We start from the raw sequence: 22,261 nt of genomic DNA, 5'->3' as shown, positions 1-22,261 counted from the left end.
GCCACATCAGGGGCTCTGCAAACGCAACGTGACGCCCACAGAGCATTCCATCAAAGTCTGCATTTCAAAACGTCACTACTTCACTTCCGAGCCCCGGCATGTGCCCAAACAGTGATTTACCCCCACATATGGGGTATCAGCGTACTCAGGAGAAACTGGACAACAACTTTTGGGGTCAAATTTCTCCTGTTACCCTTGGGAAAATAAAAAATTGCAGGCTAAAAGATCATTTTTGAGAAAATAATTTTTTTTTTTAATTTTCATGGCTCTGCGTTATAAACTTCTGTGAAGCACTTGGGGGTTCAAAGTCCTCACCACACATCTAGATTAGTTCCTTTGGGGGTCTAGTTTCCAAAATGGTGTCATTTCTGGGGGATCTCCAATGTTTAAGCACACAGGGGCTCTCCAAACGTGACATGGTGTCCGCTAATGATTGGAGCTAATTTTCCATTTAAAAAGCCAAATGGCGTGCCATCCCTTCCGAGCCCTGCCGTGCGCCCAAACAGTGGTTTACCCCCACATATGGGGTATCAGCGTACTCAGGACAAACTGGACAACAATATTTGGGGTCCAATTTCTCCCATTATCCTTGGCAAAATAGGAAATTCCAGGCTAAAAAATCATTTTTGAGGAAAGAAAAATTATTTTTTATTTTCATGGCTCTGCGTTATAAACTTCTGTGAAGCACCTGGGGGTTTAAAGTGCGCAATATGCATCTAGATAAGTTCCTTGGGGGGTCTAGTTTCCAAAATGGGGTCACTTGTGGGGGAGCTCCAATGTTTAGGCACACAGGGGGCTCTCCAAACGCGACATGGTGTCCGCTAACAATTGGAGCTAATTTTCCATTCAAAAAGTCAAATGGCGCGCCTTCCCTTCCGAGCCCTGCCGTGTGCCCAAACAGTGGTTTACCCCCACATATGAGGTATCGGCGTACTCGGGAGAAATTGCCCAACAAATTTTATGATCCATTTTATCCTACTGCCCATGTGAAAATGAAAAAATTGAGGCGAAAATAATTTTTTTGTGAAAAAAAAGTACTTTTTCATTTTTACAGATCAATTTGTGAAGCACCTGAGGGTTTAAAGTGCTCACTAGGCATCTAAATAAGTTCCCTGGGGGGTCTAGTTTCCAAAATGGGGTCACTTGTGGGGGAGCGCCAATGTTTAGGCACACAGGAGCTATCCAAACGCGACATGGTGTCCGCTAACGATGGAAATAATTTTTCATTCAAAAAGTCAAATGGCGCTCCTTCCCTTCCGAGCCTTACCATGTGCCCAAACAGTGGTTTACCCCCACATGTGAGGTATTGGTGTACTCAGGAGAAATTGCCCAACACATTTTAGGATCCATTTTATCCTGTTGCCCATGTGAAAATGAAAAAATTGAGGCTAAAAGAATTTTTTTGTGAAAAAAAAGTACTTTTTCATTTTTACAGATCAATTTGTGAAGCACCTGGGGGTTCAAAGTGCTCACTATGCATCTAGATAAGTTCCTTGGGGCGTCTAGTTTCCAAAATGGGGTCACTTGTGGGGGAGCTCCAATTTTTAGGCACACGGGGGCTCTCCAAACGTGACATGGTGTCCGCTAAAGAGTGGAGCCAATTTTTGATTCAAAAAGTCAAATGGCGCTCCTTCCCTTCCAAGCCCTGCCGTGCGCCCAAACAGTGGTTTACCCCCACATATGAGGTATCAGCGTACTCAGGACAAATTGGACAACAACTTTCGTGGTTCAGTTTCTCCTTTTACCATTGGGAAAATAAAAAAATTGTTGCTAAAAGATAATTTTTGTGACTAAAAAGTTAAATGTTCATTTTTTCCTTCCATGTTGCTTCTGCTGCTGTGAAGCACCTGAAGGGTTAATAAACTTCTTGAATGTGGTTTTGAGTACCTTGAGGGGTGCAGTTTTTAGAATGGTGTCACTTTTGGGTATTTTCAGCCATATAGACCCCTCAAACTGACTTCAAATGTGAGGTGGTCCCTAAAAAAAATGGTTTTGTAAATTTCGTTGTAAAAATGACAAATCGCTGGTCAAATTTTAACCCTTATAACTTCCTAACAAAAAAAAATTTTGTTTCCAAAATTGTGCTGATGTAAAGTAAACATGTGGGAAATGTTATTTATTAACTATTTTGTGTCACATATCTCTCTGGTTTAACAGAATAAAAATTCAAAATGTGAAAATTGCGAAATTTTCAAAATTTTCGCCAAATTTCCGTGTTTATCACAAATAAATGCAGAATTTATTGACCTAAATTTACCACTAACATGAAGCCCAATATGTCACGAAAAAACAATCTCAGAACCGCTAGGATCCGTTGAAGCGTTCCTGAGTTATTACCTCATAAAGGGACACTGGTCAGAATTGCAAAAAACGGCAAGGTCTTTAAGGTCAAAATAGGCTGGGTCTTGAAGGGGTTAAAAAGACTAGCAAAGAAAGATCAAATTTGAATGCTGTCCGCAACAACCACTTATTAGTGGATTATATTGATTGTGGAAGTCATAAACACTCTATTTTCTAATCTTTTATCAGTTTTATTATCCTTAATATTAATCATAGTAATGTTTTTGCTTGACAGATTGAAACGAACCCAAATGAATTTGCACTGTACATTATTCATGCCTCAGGAGGTGAGTATTTTTCTTTCACCTTACTGATAAAATTTCAATTGGAATAAATAATGTTCAGTGTATATATATATATATATATATATATATATATATATATATATATATATATATATATATATATATATAATATACAGTATTGTGTGTATATACAGTATATATATATATATATATATATATATATATATATATATATACTAGCTGTTTCCAGCCAGCTAATGCTTGGCATGCTCATTGCTATCTAATTAATGCTGCTAGTGATTAAACTAAAGTGAATAATGACAACATTCAATAGCGCTTACGCAGGTGGTAAATTAACTTAAAATGAAGTTAATAACAATAATAATAATTAAAAATCATAATAATACTAATACATTTTATTCACAGTGTAAAATCAAAAGCAAACTTGATTTGTGTGATAATGTGTGGGGACGGAGCCTCGTGTGGTAATGTGTGGGGATGGAGCCTCGTGTGGTAATGTGTGGGGATGGAGCCTCGTGTGGTAACGTGTGGGGATGGAGCCTCGTGTGGTAATGTGGTGGGGGGGAGGGAATATGTGTGGTGATATGGTGGGGGTGGGAATGTGTGTGGTAATGTGGTGGGGGGCGGGATTATGTGTGGTAATGTGTTGGGGGGTGAAATTATGTGCGGTAATGTGGTGGGGGGGTGGGATTATGTGCGGTAATGTGGTGGGGGGCGGGATTATGTGTGGTAATGTGGTGGGGGGCGGGATTATGTGTGGTAATGTGGTGGGGGGGCGGGATTATGTGTGGTAATGTGGTGGGGGGCGAAATTATGTGTGGTAATGTGGTGGGGAGTGGGATTATGTGTGGTAATGTGGTGGGGGGTGGGATTATGTGCGGTAATGTGGTGGGGGGTGGGATTATGTGCGGTAATGTGGTAGGGGGCGGGATTATGTGTGGTAATGTGGTGGGGGGCGGGATTATGTGTGGTAATGTGGTGAGGGGGTGGGATTATGTGTGGTTATATGGAGGGGGGCAGGATTATGTGTGGTAATGTGGTGGGGGGCGGGATTATGTGTGGTAATGTGGTGAGGGGGTGGGATTATGTGTGGTAATATGGAGGGGGGCAGGATTATGTGTGGTAATGTGGTGGGGGCCGGGATTATGTGAGGTAATGTGGTGGGTTTCCGGGATTATGTGTGGTAATGTGGTGGGGGGTGGGATTATGTGTGGTAATGTGGTGGGGGGTGGGATTATGTGTGGTAATGTGAAGGGGGTCAGGATTGTGTGTGGTAATGTGGTGGGGGGCGGGATTGTGTGTGGTAATGTGGTGGGGGGCGGGATTGTGTGTGGTAATGTGGTGGGGGGGCGGGATTGTGTGTGGTAATGTGGTGGGGGCGGGATTATGTGTGGTAATGTGCTGGGGGGCGGGATTATGTGTGGTAGTGTGGTGGGGCGGGATTATGTGTGGTAGTGTGATGGGGCGGGATTATGTGTGGTAATGTGGTGGGTGGCGGGATTATGTGTGGTAATGTTGTGGGGGCGGGATTATGTGTGGTAATGTGGTGGCGGTGCGCGATTATGTGTGGTAATGTGGTGGGGGGATGGGATTATGTATGGTAATGTGGTAGGGGCAGGATTATGTGTGGTAATGTGGTGGGGGGCGGGATTATGTGTGGTAATGTGGTAATGTGGTGGGGGGGTGGGATTATGTGTGGTAATGTGGTGGGGGGCGGGATTATGTGTGGTAGTGTGATGGGGGGCAGGATTATGTGTGGTAGTGTGATGGGGGGTGGGATTATATGTGGTAATGTGGTGGGTGGCGGGATTATGTGTGGTAATGTGGTGGGTGGCGGGATTATGTGTGGTAATGTGGTGGCGGTGCGCGATTATGTGTGGTAATGTGGTGGGGGGATGGGATTATGTATGGTAATGTGGTGGGGGCAGGATTATGTGTGGTAATGTGGTGGGGGGCGGGATTATGTGTGGTAATGTGGTAATGTGGTGGGGGGGTGGGATTATGTGTGGTAATGTGGTGGGTTTGTGGGATTATGTGTGGTAATGTGGGGGGCGGGATTATGTGTGGTAATGTGGTGGGGGGTGGGATTATGTGTCTAGTAATGTGGTGGGGGGCGGAATTATGTGTGGTAATGTGGTGGGTTTGCAGGATTATGTGTGGTAATGTGGTGGGGGGTGGGAATGTGTGTAGTAATGTGGTGGGTTTGCAGGATTATGTGTGTTAATGTGGTGGGGGGTGGGATTTTGTGTGGTAATGTGGAGGGGGCAGGATTGTGTGTGGTAATGTGGTGGGGGGCGGGATTGTGTGCGGTAATATGGTGGGGGCGGGATTATGTGTGGTAATGTGGTGGGTTTGCGGGATTATGTGTGGTAATGTGGTGGGGGGTGGGATTATGTGTGGTAATGTGGTGGGGGTGGGATTATGTGTTGTAATGTGGAGGGGCGGGATTGTGTGTGGTAATGTGGTGGGGGGGCGGGATTGTGTGTGGTAATGTGGTGGGGGGCAGGATTGAGTGGTAATGTGGTGGGGGGGCCAGATTATGTGTGGTAATGTGGTGGGGGGTGGGATTATGTGTGGTAATGTGGTGGGGGGCAGGATTATGTGTGGTAGTGAGGTGGGGGGTGGGATTATGTGTGGTAGTGTGATGGGGGCGGGATTATGTGTGGTAATGTGGTGGGTGGCGGGATTATGAGTGGTAATGTGGTGGGTGGCGGGATTATGTGTGGTAATGTGGTGGGTGGCGGGATTATGTGTGGTAATGTGGTGGGAGGATGGGATTATGTATGGTAATGTGGTGGGGGGCCGGATTATGTGTGGTAATGTGGTGGGGGGCGGGATTATGTGTGGTAATGTGGTGGGGGGTGGGATTATGTGTGGTAATGTGGTGGGTTTGTGGGATTATGTGTGGTAATGTGGGGGGCGGGATTATGTGTGGTAATGTGGTGGGGGGTGAGATTATGTGTGGTAATGTGGTGGGTTTGCGGGATTATGTGTGGTAATGTGGAGGGGGGCGGGATTGTGTGTGGTAATGTGGTGGGGGGCGGGATTGTGTGTGGTAATATGGTGGGGGACGGGATTATGTGTGGTAATGTGGTGGGTTTGCTGGATTATGTGTGGTAATGTGGTGGGGGTGGGATTATGTGTGGTAATGTGGAGGGGGCGGGATTGTGTGTGGTAATGTGGTGGGGGGTGGGATTGTGTGTGGTAATGTGGTGGGGGGGCGGGATTGTGTGTGGTAATGTGGTGGGGGGGCGGGATTGTGTGTGGTAATGTGGTGGGGGGGCAGGATTGTGTGGTAATGTGGTGGGGGGGCCGGATTATGTGTGATAATGTGGTGGGTTTGTGGGATTATGTGTGGTAATGTGGTGGGGGGCAGGATTGTGTGTGATAATGTGGTGGGGGGCAGGATTGTGTGTGGTAATGTGGTGGGGGGCAGGATTGTGTGTGGTAATGTGGTGGGTTTGCGGGATTATGTGTGGTAATGTGGTGGGGGTGGGATTATGTGTGGTAATGTGGTGGGGGGCGGGATTATGTGTGTTAATGTGGAGGGGTCGGGATTGTGTGTGGTAATGTGGTGGGGGCAGGACTGTGTGTGGTAATGTGGTGGGGGCAGGATTGTGTGTGGTAATGTGGTTGGGGGCGGGATTGTGTGTGGTAATGTGGTGGGGGGCGGGATTATGTGTGGTAATGTGGTGGGTTTCCGGGATTATGTGTGGTAATGTTGAGGGGGGCGGGATTATGTGTGGTAATGTGGAGGGGGGCGGGATTATGTGTGGTAATGTGGAGGGGGGTGGGATTGTGTGTGGTAATGTGGTGGGGGACGGGATTGTGTGTGGTAATGTGGTGGGGGGGCAGGATTGTGTGTGGTAATGTGGTGGGGGGGCGGGATTGTGTGTGATAATGTGGTGGGGGGCGGGATTGTGTGGTAATGTGGTGGGGGGCAGGATTGTGTGTGGTAATGTGGTGGGGGGCGGGATTGTGTGTGGTAATGTGGTGGGGGGCGGGATTGTGTGTGGTAATATGGTGGGGGCGGGATTGTGTGTGGTAATGTGGTGGGGGCGGGATTATGTGTTGTAATGTGGTGGGGGGCAGGATTATGTGTGGTAATGTGGTGGGGGCAGGATTGTGTGTAATAATGGGGTGGGGGTGGGATTATGTGTGGTGATGTGTGGGGTGCGGAGCTACTGTGCAGGGGGCGGGATTAGCGAGTAATCACGATGCCTCTTATATATATAGATATATACACACACATATGTGTGTGTGTGTGAAGGTCCTATGCAACTTTTACAGAAATAAACAACTTTTCGATTCATTGCCATCATGAAACACAAGTGTGATCTATAAACTACCTTATATACTCGAGTATAAGCTGAGATTTTCAGCCCAATTTTTTAGGCTAAAAGTGCCCCTCTCGGCTTATACTCAAGTCATTGTCCCAGGGGGTCGGCGTGGGAGGGGAAGCAGCAGGAGTGGCGGCTGTCACATCATACTCACCCACTCCCGGCATTGTCTCTGCACTGCCATGCTTCTCCAATGGTCTCTGGTGCCTGCAGCTCTTCCTGTGTTCAGCAGTCACGTGGTACCACTCATTAAAGTAATGAAAATGGAAGCGACTCCACTCCCATAGGCGTAGCACATATTCATTACTTTAATGAGCGGTACCATGTGACTACTGAACACGGGAACAAGCTGCCGGCGCGCCCCGGAGACCATAGGAGAAGCAGGGACATACAGAGAGACCACGCCAGGAGGGGGTGAGTGTAACGGGGGAGGGTGAGCCATGCGATATTCACCTGTCCCCGTTCCACTGCCGGGCTCTGTCTTTCGTGTCCTCTGGCTGTGACGTTCAGGTCAGAGGGCACGATGACATGGTTAGTGCGTGCCCTCTGCCTGAACAGTCACTGCAGAGACCCGGAAGATACAGCGGTGGAACAGGGACAGGTGAATATCGCAAGTGCCGGTGTCCTGAGCCAGCGGCGACTCACGCACCTGGCCCCCATAGCGCGCTGGTGTCCCCGCCTTCTCTGGACACCAGCACTCGGCACCCAGCGACGAGAGGTGAGTATGTCTTTTTTTTTTAATCACAGTAGCAGCATAAGGGGGATATTATGCTATGGAGCATCTTATGGGGCCATGAACATTTATGGAGAAGCATATGGGGCATAATATGCTATGGAGCACCGTATGGGGCCATCAACCATTATGGAGAATTATATGGGGCATAATATTCTATGGAGCATCTTATGGGGCCATCAACCTTTGTGCAGCATTATATGGGGCATAATATTCTATGGAGCATCTTATGAGGCCATCATTAACCTTTTATGCTGCATTATATGGGGCATATTTTAATATGGAGCATCTTATGGGGCCCATCATGAACTGTATGGAGCATTATATGGGGCTCCTGATTCAATATGGATATTCAAAAACACTTATCCTACTGATGTCTCAATTAATTTTACTTTTATTGGTATCTATTTTTATTTTTGAAATTTACTAGTAGCTGCTGCATTTCCCACCCTAGGCTTATGCTCAAGTCAAAAAGTTTTCCCAGTTTTTTGTGGAAAAATTAGGGGTCTCGACTAGGGTTGAGCGACTTTCACTTTTTTATGATCGAGTAGGGTTTCGTGAAACCCGACTTTGTCAAAAGTTGAGTTGAGTGAAATCGTCCGATTATCGCCAAAAGTCGGGGATCGACCGAAACACGAAACCCAATGCAAGTCAATGGGGAAGCATAGTCGGCAGTGAGTGGAGGCCAGGAAAACACCTACAGTGCCCATTTTAATGGCAAAAACATCCATTCTTGTTACTGAAGCTTGTCAATCTTAATTTACTTTATTATAATAATAGTTAGGCATTAGAAATTGGGGGTCATTTGGCTAAAGTTGTGGGGGGTAGGGCTGGCTCAAGTTTTTTGTGGGCCCAGGAAATGCGGACTACGTCACGGCGGTGGAGCAGGGAGAGGTAAGTATTTCAACTTTGCAAGTGCTGTGATCCTGATCAAGCAGGGGGGGCCCACTCGTTCGCATTGGCACTGGCACAGGGCCCCTCAAAGTACAGCGGTGTGTTTGCACGGCGGGGGCGCCTCCCACCGGCAGCGACACTTTTGCGTACTATGAGGAGCCCTGTGCCAGTGACGTCGCTAACGAGTATGCCCCCCCACCTGATGAAGGAACCTGCACTTTCATCTGCACCTTCCTCTTTGTCACCATGTAAGGTGGTATAGTATGCGGGAAGGGGAACCTGACTTTCAGCAGGGTCAGATTGTGGCTGTGTAGCATGCAAGGGGAATGTAGTGGTCTGGGTCAATGTACCACAAGACTCATCTAGCACTGGCTGGGCAATGGGCAGGATGAGAAGGAAACACAGATATAGGCCCAAATAATAAAGTGGGCTAAATGCAGTTCAAAATTGGTAACAGGACTAACCAGGCGGCATTGCTTTGTTCAGTGGAGTAGAAAACCCAGGAGCGGCAGACACCGTTAGTAGGGCCCAATCACACTAGTAGGCCAAATGCAGTTTAATATCAAAAATATAGGCCGAAAGCCTGAAGATTGAAGCTCAGGAAAATAACACAGGACAACACCAAGGTGCGACAGACACCATTACTAGGCCCACCCAAACTAGTAGCCCAAATGCAGTTTAATATTTTAATTGTAGGCCGAAAGCCTGAAGATTGAAGCTCAGGAAAACCAAACAGGAGAAAACCCAGGAGCGGCAGGCACCATTACTAGGCCCACCCAAACTAGTAGCCCAAATGCAGTTTAATATTTTAATTGTAGGCCGAAAGTCTGAAGATTGAAGCTCAGGAAAATAACATAGGAGAAAACCCAGGAGCGGCAGACACCGTTACTAGGCCCACCCAAACTAGTAGCCCAAATGCAGTTTAATATTTTAATTGTAGGCCGAAAGCCTGAAGATTGAAGCTCAAGAAAACCAAACAGGAGAAAACCCAGGAGCAGCAGACACCGTTACTAGGCCCACCCAAACTAGTAGCCCAAATGCAGTTTAATATTTTAATTGTAGGCCGAAAGCCTGAAGATTGAAGCTCAGGAAAGTTAACCTGGAGAACTCCTTGGAGAGGCAGAAACCGTTAGTAGGCCCCAACCAAACTAGTAGGCCAAATGCAGTGTTATATTAACAACTACTTAATGAGAGCCTGAAGATTGAAGCTCAGGCAAATAAACCTGGAAAACACCTTGGAGCGGCAGACACCGTTAGTAGGCCCCAACCAAACTAGTAGGCCAACTGCAGTGTTACATTAACAACTACTTAATGAGAGCCTGAAGATTGAAGCTCAGGAAACTTAACCTGGAGAACACCTTGGAGCGGCAGACACCGTTGGTAGGCCCCAACCAAACTAGTATCCCAAATGCAGTTTTAAATTCTAAATACAGGCCGAAAGCCTGAAGATTGAAGCTCAGCTTTTTCAGTGGAGGACAGCGATATTGAGTGGCGCAGACAGACAAAGGTAGTATGTGTTAAATAAAAAAGTTGGCTCTATGCAGTTTTTAAATTGGTTACAGGGGTACACAGGCAGCATTGGTGTGGTCAGCGGAGGACGATTGCAAGGACGGACCGCAGACAGACTTCCTAGGCCTAAAATAAAAAAGCAGGCTCTATTCAGTTTAAATTAGGCTACAGGGGTACACAGGCAGCATTGGTGTGGTCAGCGGAGGACAATTGCAAGGAGGGACCGCAGACAGACTTCCTTGGCCTAAAATAAAAAAGCAGGCTCTATGCAGTTTAAATTAGGCTACCGGGGTACACAGGCAGCATTGGTGTGGTCAGCGGAGGACGATTGCAAGGAGGGACCGCAGACAGACTTACTAGGCCTAAAATAAAAAAGCAGGCTCTATGCAGTTTAAATTAGGCTACCGGGGTACACAGGCAGCATTGGTGTGGTCAGCGGAGGACGATTGCAAGGAGGGACCGCAGACAGACTTCCTAGGCCTAAAATAAAAAAGCAGGCTCTATGCAGTTTAAATTAGGCTACAGGGGTACACAGGCAGCATTGGTGTGGTCAGCGGAGGACGATTACAAGGAGTGGCGCAGACAGACTTCCTTGGCCTAAAATAAAAAAGCAGGCTCGATGCAGTTTAAATTAGGCTACAGGGGTACACAGGCAGCATTGGTGTGGTCAGCGGAGGACGATTGCACTGAGGGGCAGTTAGTAGGGCCAAAAAAGTAATAGGCAAAATGCAGTTAAAAATAGGTTACAGGAGTACGCAGGCGGCCTAGCTTTGTTCAGTGGAGGACAACTGTAAGGAGTGTCTGACACAGTTAGTAGGCCAAAATAATAAAGTGAGGTTAATGTCTGGCCCAAGAAAAAATTCACAAATAAACAGGTGGCATACCTAGGTACAGGGGTGGGCTCCTCTGCTGACTTGCAGACAGTGGTAGTTGGCGCAAAGTATTAACTGGTGTAAATGTAGGGCTGGTCGTTGCAGTAATGTCGCTCTGCCACTAAGGGGAGTGATGTTACGTCTGATTGCACTAAAGGAGTTCACCTGACCAGGTAACACAGTCACACATTACACTTCACACTCCGGCCACCAGGGGAGCAAAGGGTTCTATGTATTAGGCCACTCCTCACACTCTGGTAAAACTGGGGGTTGGATAGGAAGTTAGAAAAGAAGCTGTCTGGGTTTTGCCCAGGTAACATCCTGTGAGAGAGGGAGTGACTGGGAAGATTCAGGGGGGTCCCTGTCAGGGGTGGGATCCTGACAGTGGCCTAGCGAAAAGGACAGATCATTACGGAGCCGCGCCTGCACCTCATTGCGGCAGCATCTTAAGAAAGGACACCAAGCGAAGGATATTGTGGAGAAGTGAGAAACGAGATCACAGCACAAAGGCGATAGAACCAGTAGGAGGCGTCCCCCGAGATCGGCAACATCCTACTGAGGCGCGTAGCAGGCGGCCGGAACACCGAGGAAGTAATAGGCTCTATGCATTACTTCAACCCATGGCAGGACAGTTAACTTTAGGTTGGCTGTCTCACCTAAATCACATAAGCAGACAACGGAGGCAATTGTGGGAGAGGGGCGTCTCTAGGGTCCCTATAAAATAACACCAGGCCTACCCCGTCATACAGGTGCGTCCTATCCAAACTGGGGGATGGAGAGAGAAAGAACATCAGAAACAGACACGACAGTTGTGAGGACTATCCCGTGGTGCTCAGCAGGGAGTTACTACAACACACAGGCGCTAGTAGGAAGGTTACTGATTTCCACCTGCAAAGGGAACTCTGGATGTGCCTTCGGACCGGCCGGTCTCAGCCAGCCCTGTTAGCAGTGCTCTGGATTGCGGATCCCGAAGCCTTCAGTAAAGAGGTAAAGAGACTGCAACCCTGTGTCCTCGTTATTCATCGCGCCTTGCACCACGCACCATCACCTTTAATTGGACGCCCCTTAGCAGGGTCACGGACCGGGTCTAGCCACCATGACAACCCCAGGACTGAGACAGAGAGGCCCGCTACCGAGTACCCCGCGGCCCTGCATCTGGGGGCGCTCCATGTGCACCACCACCGTCAGAGACACTTCATTGTACTATGAGGGACCCTGTGCTAGTGCCATCGCCCAAAAGTGGGCACACCCACCTGTTTAGTCAAACGGCACTCACACGGGTGCTTGCGCCAAGTGGTGACCACGGCACTGTGGGGGGAGTCAGCCCATTTAGGGAGGTGTAAAAAATGCCTATGGTCGACATACAGCAGCTGCAAAAGGAGAAATTGGAGCAGTCAGTAAGACGAATCCAAAAGCAAGACCTTTTTGCAGGAAAGCTAGGTGTCAGCAGGGAAAGGTGGGGCAAAATAATTAGAAATCCATGATTGGTTCATTTTAATGAAGGTTAGATCATCAACATTTTGGGTAGCCAGACGAGTCCTTTTTTCGGTCAGTATTGAACCAGCAGCACTGAATACTCTTTCTGATAGCACACTAGCAGCTGGGCAAGCGAGCTCCTGTAATGCATATTCTGCCAATTCAGGCCAGGTGTCTATTTTAGATGCCCAGTCACCAAAGGGGAATGACGTGTGAGGGAGAACATCGATAAGGGAGGAAAAATAGTAACCATACTGGACAAATGTTGTCTCCTGTCACTTTGAATCGATGCTGCAGTACCTGTCGTGTCTGCGGTCATTGCGAAATCACTCCACAACCTGGTCATAAAACCGCCACTTCTGATTTGTGCCCCTCTAACACCTCTTGCATGTTGCCCCCTGCAGCTCGTGTGAGAACCATCACCGCCGCTGTGTGCTGGGAATGCCTGAACCAAACGGTCTACAAGAGTTGCTTGTTTGGTAGCCAATATTTGCTCAAAGTTCTCATGTGGCATCATATTTTGCAATTTCCCTTTATAACGTGGATCCAGGAGGCAGGCCAACCATTAATCGTCATCGTCATCGGTCATCATTTTGAGAATGCGGGGGTCCCTTTTTAGGAAACGCAAGGCATAATCAGCCATGTGGGCCAATGTTCCAGATGTCAAATCAATGCTTGTGCAGGCTTGAGGAGCACTTTCTGGCAAATCCACATCACTTGTCTCCCGCAAAAAAACCTGTACCTGACCTTGCAACACTTTCTATTCCCCCCTGAGATGCTTCCTCCTCCCATAAATAATCATCCCCATCTTCCTCCTCCTCCTCTTCGTCCGTAACCTCATCCCCGAGACTTCCCTGAGCGCACAATGGCTGACTATCATCAAGGCTTCCCTCCTCCTCGGCTGCAGACGCCTGCTCCTTAATGTGCGTCAAACTTTGCATCAGCAGACGCATTAGTGGAATGTTCATGCTTATAATGGCGTCGCCCGCACTGACCAGCCATGTGCATTCCTCAAAACACTGAAGAACTTGACAGAGGTCTTGGAGCTTTGACCACTGCACAGCAGACAACTCCATATCTGCCATCCAACTGCCTGCCCGTGTATGTGAATCCTCCCACAAATACATGACAGCACGCCTCTGTTTGCACAGCCTCTGAAGCATGTGCAGTGTGGAGTTCCACCTTGTGGCAACGTCGATTATTAGGTGGTGCTGGGGAAGCTTCAACGATCACTGATGGTTCTGCATACGGCTGGAGTGTACGGGCGAACGGCGGATGTGAGAGCAAAGTCGTCGCACCTTGAGGAGCAGGGCTGGTAACCCCGGATAACTTTTCAGGAAGCACTGCACCACCAGGTTCAAGATGTGAGCCAGGCAAGGTATGTGATTCAGTTCTGAAAGGTCTATGGCAGCCATAAAATTCCTCCCGTTATCACTGACTACCTTGCCTGCCTCAAGATGTACACTGCCCAGCCATGACTGAGTTTCTTGCTGCAAGAAGTCGGCCAGAACTTCCGCGGTGTGTCTGTTGTTGCCCAAGCACTTCATTTTCAACACAGCCTGCTGACGCTTACCACTAGCTTTTCCATAATGGGACGCCTCATGTGCAACACTGGCAGCTGCGGATGGAGTGGTCGTGCGACTGCGCTCTGTGGATGAGCTTTCGCTTCAGCTGGAAGAGCAGGAGGAGGAGGAGGAGGAGGGGTGGCAAACGCCTACAGCCAACTGTTTCCTAGACCGTGGGCTAGGCAGAACTGTCCCACTGTGGCTGTCCCCTGTGGACCCTGCATCCACCACATTAACCCAGTGTGCTGTGACGGACACGTAATGTCCCTGAACATGCCTACTGGTCCATGCATCAGTTGTGAGGTGCACCTTTCTACTGACTGATTGCCTCAGTGCATGGAGAATGCGGTCTTTGACATGCTGGTGGAGGGCTGGGATGGCTTTTCTCGAAAAGAAGTGTCGACTGGGTAGCTCATTGTTGTGAATTCTGCTGTCAAGCTCCCTCCTGTGGTCGTGAATGGTACTTCGGCGAGTTCCGTCTATGGGCTCCCTCTGGTGGCTATGAGTGAAGCTGCGGCTTCTGAGGTTCCTTACACAGGTGACGTGGTTTATCCTTTGGTTGGCTGTTCTATTTAACTCCTCTCAGATCGTTACTCTAGGCCAGCTGTCAATGTTTTTGCATTCGTTCAGTTCGCTCCTGGATCTCTCTGGTGACCTGCCTTCTCCTGCAGAAGCTAAGTTCCTTATAGTCTTATTTTGTTCTCTGTTTTCTTGTCCAGCTGGTTTTCATGATTTTGTCTTGCTAGCTGGAAGCTCTAGGATGCAGAGTGGCCCCTCCGCACCGTGAGTCGGTGCGGAGGTCTTTTTTTGCACACTCTGCGTGGTCTTTGTAGGTTTTTGTGCTGATCGCAAAGTTACCTTTCCTATCCTCTGTCTATTTAGTTAGTCTGGCCTCCCTTTGCTGAACCTGTTTCATTTCTGTGTTTGTGATTTTCATCTTTACTCACAGTCTATATATGTGGGGGGGCTTCCTTTACCTTTGGTGAATTTCTCTGAGGCAAGGTAGGCTTTATTTTCCTTCTCTAGGGCTAGATAGCCCTTAGGCTGTGATGAGGCGCCTAGGTCTGGTCAGGAGCGCTCCACGGCTATTTCTAGTGTGTGTGATAGGATTAGGGCTTGCGGTCAGCAGAGTTCCCACATCCCAGAGTTCGTCCTGTATGTGGTTTAACTATCAGGTCATTCTGGGTGCTCCTAACCACCAGGTCATAACAGTACAGCTGGCCCGTAAGTATTAATGCATATCAATAGAGGGATAAGAGAACTTCTGAGACCATTTTTTTTTCTTTGCACTGTGTTTTGTCTTTCTTATCCCCTAGACCTTTGGGTGGTTCAGGACACAGGTGTAGTTATGGACATTCAAGGTTTGTCCTCTTGTGTGGATCATCTCACTGCAAGAGTACAAAACATTCAAGATTTTGTGGTTCAGAATCCTATGTTAGAGCCTAGAATTCCTATTCCTGACTTATTTTCTGGGGATAGATCTAGGTTCTTGAATTTCAAAAATAATTGTAAACTGTTTCTAGCTTTGAAACCCCGCTCCTCTGGTGACCCCGCTCAACAAGTAAAAATCATTATTTCTTTGTTACGTGGTGACCCTCAAGACTGGGCATTTTCCCTTGCACTAGGAGGTCCTGCATTGCGTGATGTTGATGCGTTTTTTCTGGCGCTTGGATTGCTTTATGATGAACCAAATTCAGTGGATCAGGCAGAGAAAATCTTGCTGGCTTTGTGTCAGGGTCAGGATGAAGCGGAGGTGTACTGTCAGAGGTTTAGAAAGTGGTCAGTGCTTACTCAGTGGAATGAATGTGCCCTGGCTGCAATTTTCAGAAAGGGTCTTTCTGAATCGATCGGCGCATGCGTGAGCGCAAAGCTGTGCACCATCTGGCGGTGTTCTCTGAGCATAGGCCAGAGCCTATGCAGTGTGATAGGACTTTGACCAGAGCTGAACGGCAGGAACACAGACGTCGGAATGGGCTGTGTTTTTACTGTGGTGAATCCACTCATGCTATCTCCGATTGTCCTAAGCGCACTAAGCGGTTCGCTAGGTCTGCCACCATTGGTACTGTACAGTCTAAATATCTTTTGTCCGTTACTCTGATTTGCTCTCTGTCGTCCTATTCCGTTATGGCATTTGTGGATTCAGGCGCTGCCCTGAATTTGATGGACTTGGAGTTTGCCAGGCGCTGTGGTTTTTTCTTGGAGCCCTTGCAGTATCCTATTCCATTGAGAGGAATTGATGCTACACCTTTGGCCAAGAATAAGCCTCAGTACTGGACTCAATTGACCATGTGCATGGCTCCTGCACATCAGGAGGATATTCGCTTTTTGGTCTTGCATAATCTGCATGATGTGGTCGTTTTGGGGTTGCCATGGCTACAGGTCCATAATCCAGTGTTGGATTGGAAATCTATGTCTGTGTCCAGCTGGGGTTGTCAGGGGGTACATGGTGATGTTCCATTGCTGTCAATTTCGCCTTCCATTCCTGCTGAAGTCCCTGAGTTTTTATCAGATTACCAGGATGTATTTGAAGAGCCCAAATCCGGTGCCCTACCTCCTCATAGGGATTGCGACTGTGCTATTAATTTGATTCCTTGTAGTAAGTTTCCTAAGGGCCGTCTGTTTAATTTATCTGTGCTAGAGCACGCCACTATGCGGAGTTATATAAAGGAATCCTTGGAGAAGGGTCATATTCGTCCGTCATCATCACCGTTGGGAGCAGGGTTCTTTTTTGTGGCCAAGAAGGATGGTTCTTTGAGACCTTGTATTGATTACCGCCTTCTTAATAAGATCACAGTCAAATTTCAGTATCCTTTGCCGCTGCTGTCTGATTTGTTTGCTCGGATTAAGGGGGCTAGTTGGTTCACCAAGATAGATCTGCGTGGTGCGTATAATCTTGTGCGAATTAAACAGGGTGGTGAATGGAAAACGGCATTTAATATGCCCGAGGGCCATTTTGAGTACCTGGTTATGCCATTCGGGCTTTCTAATGCTCCATCTGTGTTTCAGTCCTTTATGCATGACATCTTCCGAGAGTACCTGGATAGTTTCATGATGGTATATTTGGATGACATTTTGGTCTTTTCGGATGATTGGGAGTCTCATGTGAAGCAGGCCAGAATGGTGTTCCAGGTCCTTCGTGCAAATTCCTTGTTTGTGAAGGCGTCAAAGTTTCTCTTTGGAGTTCAGAAGGTTTCATTTTTGGGTTTCATTTTTTCCCCTTCTACTATCGAGATGGACCCTGTTAAAGTTCAGGCCATTTACGATTGGACTCAGCCGACATCTGTGAAGAGCTTGCAGAAGTTTCTGGGCTTTGCTAATTTTTATCGTCACTTCATCGCTAATTTTTACTTTATTGCTAAACCGTTGACTGATTTGACCAAGAAAGGTGCTGATGTGGTCAATTGGTCCTCTGTGGCTGTAGAGGCTTTTCAGGAGTTGAAGCGACGTTTTGCTTCTGCCCCTGTGTTGTGCCAGCCAGATGTTTCGCTCCCTTTTCAGGTTGAGGTTGATGCTTCTGAAATTGGAGCAGGGGCTGTGTTGTCGCAAAGAAGTTCTGATGGCTCGGTGATGAAACCCTGTGCCTTCTTTTCTAGAAAATTCTCGCCTGCTGAGCGCAATTATGATGTGGGCAATCGGGAGTTGTTGGCCATGAAGTGGGCATTCGAGGAGTGGCGACATTGGCTTGAAGGAGCTAAACATCGCGTGGTGGTCTTGACTGATCACAAGAATTTGACTTATCTCGAGTCTGCCAAACGGTTGAATCCTAGACAGGCTCGATGGTCGCTCTTTTTCTCCCGTTTTGATTTTGTGGTTTCATACCTTCCGGGATCTAAGAATGTGAAGGCTGACGCCCTGTGAAGGAGTTTTGTGCCTGACTCTCCGGGTGTTCCGGAGCCGACGGGTATTCTTAAAGAAGGGGTAATTTTGTCTGCCATTTCCCCTGATTTGCGGCGTGTGCTGCAAAAGTTTCAGGCTGATAGACCGGACCGTTGTCCTACGGAGAAACTGTTTGTCCCTGATAGATGGACTAGTAGAGTTATCTCTGAGATTCATTGTTCAGTGTTGGCTGGTCATCCTGGAATCTTTGGTACCAGAGATTTGGTGGCTAGATCCTTTTGGTGGCCTTCTTTGTCACGGGATGTGCGTTCTTTTGTGCAGTCCTGTGGGACTTGTGCTCGGGCTAAGCCCTGCTGTTCTCGTGCCAGTGGGTTGCTTTTGCCCTTGCCGATCTCGAAGAGGCCCTGGACGCATATTTCCATAGATTTTATTTCTGATCTCCCTGTTTCTCAAAGGATGTCGGTCATTTGGGTGGTTTGTGATCGCTTCTCTAAGATGGTCCATTTGGTACCCTTACCTAAATTGCCTTCCTCCTCTGATTTGGTGCCATGGTTTTTCCAGCAGGTGGTTCGTTTGCATGGCATTCCAGATAACATCGTCTCGGACAGGGATTCCCAGTTTGTTTCGAGGTTTTGGCGGTCCTTTTGCGCTAAGATGGGCATTGATTTGTCTTTTTCTTCGGCTTTCCATCCTCAGACTAATGGCCAAACTGAACAAACTAATCAGACTTTTGAGACATATCTGAGATGCTTTGTCTCTGCTGATCAGGATGATTGGGTGTCCTTCTTGCCTTTATCTGAGTTCGCCCTTAATAATCGGGCCAGCTCGGCTACTTTAGTTTCTCCGTTTTTCTGTAATTCTGGTTTCCATCCTCGTTTCTCTTCAGGGCAGGTTGAGCCTTCGGACTGTCCTGGTGTGGATGCGGTGGTGGACAGGTTGCAGCAGATTTGGACTCATGTGGTGGATAATTTGACATTGTCCCAGGAGAAGGCTCAACGTTTCGCTAACCGCCGGCGTTGTGTTGGTCCGCGACTTCGTGTTGGGGATTTGGTTTGGTTGTCATCTCGTCACGTTCCTATGAAGGTTTCCTCTCCTAAGTTTAAGCCTCGGTTCATTGGGCCATATAAGATTTCTGAAGTTCTTAATCCTGTGTCATTTCGTTTAGACCTTCCAGCTTCTTTTGCCATCCATAATGTGTTCCATAGGTCGTTGTTGCGGAGATACGTGGCGCCTATGGTTCCCTCCGTTGATCCTCCTGCCCCGGTGTTGGTCGAGGGGGAGTTGGAGTATGTGGTGGAGAAGATTTTGGATTCTCGTATTTCGAGACGGAAACTCCAGTACCTGGTCAAGTGGAAGGGTTATGGTCAGGAAGATAATTCCTGGGTTTTTGCCTCTGATGTTCATGCTGCCGATCTTGTTCGTGCCTTTCATTTGGTTCATCCTGGTCGGCCTGGGGGCTCTGGTGAGGGTTCGGTGACCCCTCCTCAAGGGGGAGTACTGTTGTGAATTCTGTTGTCAAGCTCCCTCCTGTGGTCGTGAATGGTACTTCGGCGAGTTCCGTCTATGGGCTCCCTCTGGTGGCTATGAGTGAAGCTGTGGCTTCTGAGGTTCCTTACACAGGTGACGTGGTTTATCCTTTGGTTGGCTGTTCTATTTAACTTCTCTCAGATCGTTACTCTAGGCCAGCTGTCAATGTTTTTGCATTCGTTCAGTTCGCTCCTGGATCTCTCTGGTGACCTGCCTTCTCCTGCAGAAGCTAAGTTCCTTATAGTCTTATTTTGTTCTCTGTTTTCTTGTCCAGCTGGTTTTCATGATTTTGTCTTGCTAGCTGGAAGCTCTGGGATGCAGAGTGGCCCCTCCGCACCGTGAGTCGGTGCGGAGGTCTTTTTTTGCACACTCTGCGTGGTCTTTGTAGGTTTTTGTGCTGATCGCAAAGTTACCTTTCCTATCCTCTGTCTATTTAGTTAGTCTGGCCTCCCTTTGCTGAACCTGTTTCATTTCTGCGTTTGTGACTTTCATCTTTACTCACAGTCTATATATGTGGGGGGCTTCCTTTACCTTTGGGGAATTTCTCTGAGGCAAGGTAGGCTTTATTTTCCTTCTCTAGGGCTAGATAGCCCTTAGGCTGTGACGAGGCGCCTAGGTCTGGTCAGGAGCGCTCCACGGCTATTTCTAGTGTGTGTGATAGGATTAGGGCTTGCGGTCAGCAGAGTTCCCACATCCCAGAGTTCGTCCTGTATGTGGTTTAACTATCAGGTCATTCCGGGTGCTCCTAACCACCAGGTCATAACAGCTCATAGCGTGGTACTGCGTAGGCCATCAAGGCTTTGAAAGCTTCGCTTTCAACCAAGCGGTAGGGCATCATCTCTAACGATATAAGTCTAGCAATGTGGGCGTTCAAACCCTGTGTACGCGGATGAGAGGGTGAGTACTTTCTTTTCCTAATGAGAGTCTCTTGGAGGGTGAGCTGGACTGGTGAGGTGCATTTGGTGGGACTTGCGGTGGTGGTGGTGGTGGACGACATGGCGGATTGAGAGAGGGTTGGTGATGGTATTCTCGATGTAGGCCTACATGCTGTGTTTCCTACCAATAAACTTGTGATTCCCTGACTGCTTTGCCCTAGCGACGACACCTCCACATTTGTTGCTGTTGGAAGGAATGTAGCGTTGCTGACTAGCTTCATTATGAGCGGGTGCAACAACGTTACGGGACATTTGGTAGCTAGTCTAGGCTTGCAAGTGCATGGTGGTTAAATGTCGATGCATTCAAGTTGTATTTAAACTTTTGACATTCTGACCTCTGCTAAATGTCCTTGAGCATTTCTTACAGATCACTTTGCACTGATCATTCGGATCTTGGTTAAAAAATTGCCAGACTGCACTCTTCCTACTATTGAATACCTTTTCAGGCATTGCACACTGTGCTACTTTAACCAGATGGCCACGCTGTCCGAAAAATGGTTTTGGTTTTGCCAAACTTTTTGGCCAGAGACGGGCCTGCCAGATGAATGCAAATGTGATGTAGATGGCTGCTGCCGATCCTCCTCCTCCTCCGCTTCTGAGCTACTGCCAGCGGCACCCTCTTCCCCCAATGGCTGCCAATCTGGGTTAACAACTGGGTCATCTATCACCTCCTCTTCAATCTCATGTTCAGCTATCTCTGTGTCACCGTGTAAGGTGCTATAACGTTCGGGAATGGGCACCATCGTCTCATCAGGGTCAGTTTCTGGCTCAGTACACTGTGAGGGCAATGTAGTGATGTGAGTCGATGGAACAGCATGACAATCTAGCTGTGGCTGTGCATCAGTGCACTCCATGTCCGAATCATCTTCTAGTGGGCTGTTAACTATTTCCCTTTCTAACCCAGGCACGGTATGTGTAAAGAGCTCCATGGAGTAAACTGTTGTGTCGCCTGACGCATCCTTCACTGTTGTTTTGGGGGAAGGACACAAGGAATCAACTTGTTCCAGACCGGGAGCATCCACCGACGACTGGCTACTTTTCAACTTTGAACTATCCGAAGAGGAGGCGAAAGAGCTAGAGGCAGAGTCAGCAAGGAAAGCCAAAACTTTTTCCTGCTGCTCCGGCTTTAACAGCGGTTTTCCTACTCCCAGAAAAGGTAACGTTCGAGGCCTTGTGTAGCTGGACGATGACGCTGGCTCAACAACTCGAGACTTAGGTGCTATTTTGATTTTCCCTCTACCACCCGATGCTCCACCAGCACCACCACCACCACCATCAGCATTACCAGATGGCAATGACCACCCACGGCCACGACCTCTTCCACCAGCCTTCCTCATTCTTGGGAAAATGTAACCAAACTAACAACCATTATATGGTACTGAAAAACAAGGTAGAAGGTGTATGTTAACTTGTTGTGAATATAAATCTCCTTTTTATGTGTGGGTGAGTGCTGAATAAATCAGGCCCACTGTATGACAGTATAGTTTCTGTGGCACAAAATGACTGACAGAGATACCACAGACACGACTGGCACAGATGCACAGATTTGGCAATATTATTCTCCCTTTATTTTTATTTTTTTTATATGGGAGACTAGTGAATAAATCAGGCCAAATGTATGACAGTATAGTTTCTGTGGCTGAAAATGACTGACAGAGATACCACAGACAGGACTGGCACAGATGCACAGATTTGGCAATATTATTCTCCCTTTATTTTTATTTTTTGGGGGAGACTAGTGAATAAATCAGGCCCACTATATTACAGTATAGTTTCTGTGGCACAAAATGACTGACAGAGATACCACAGACAGGACTGGCACAGATGCACAGATTTGGCAATATTATTCTCCCTTTATTTTTATTTTTTTGGGGGAGACTAGTGAATAAATCAGGCCCACTATATTACAGTATAGTTTCTGTGGCACAAAATGACTGACAGAGATACCACAGACACGACTGGCACCG

At 47.7% G+C, this 22,261-nt stretch overlaps 1 protein-coding gene across 1 annotated transcript in view; it reads left to right on the top strand.

Annotated features, from left to right (window-relative positions):
* Nucleotides 1-22,261, top strand: part of LOC138654981 (ras association domain-containing protein 6-like) — a 155,284-nt gene that overhangs the window by 121,135 nt on the left and 11,888 nt on the right. The window contains exon 8 of the mRNA XM_069743537.1: nt 2,576-2,627. Within this exon, the coding sequence (XP_069599638.1) occupies nt 2,576-2,627 (52 nt within the window). The remainder of the gene's footprint in view (nt 1-2,575; nt 2,628-22,261) is intronic.

This window comes from Ranitomeya imitator, chromosome 1 (genome assembly GCF_032444005.1).
Source record: "Ranitomeya imitator isolate aRanImi1 chromosome 1, aRanImi1.pri, whole genome shotgun sequence".
NCBI lineage: Eukaryota > Metazoa > Chordata > Amphibia > Anura > Dendrobatidae > Ranitomeya > Ranitomeya imitator.
This window is presented reverse-complemented; position numbering and strand designations above follow the sequence as displayed.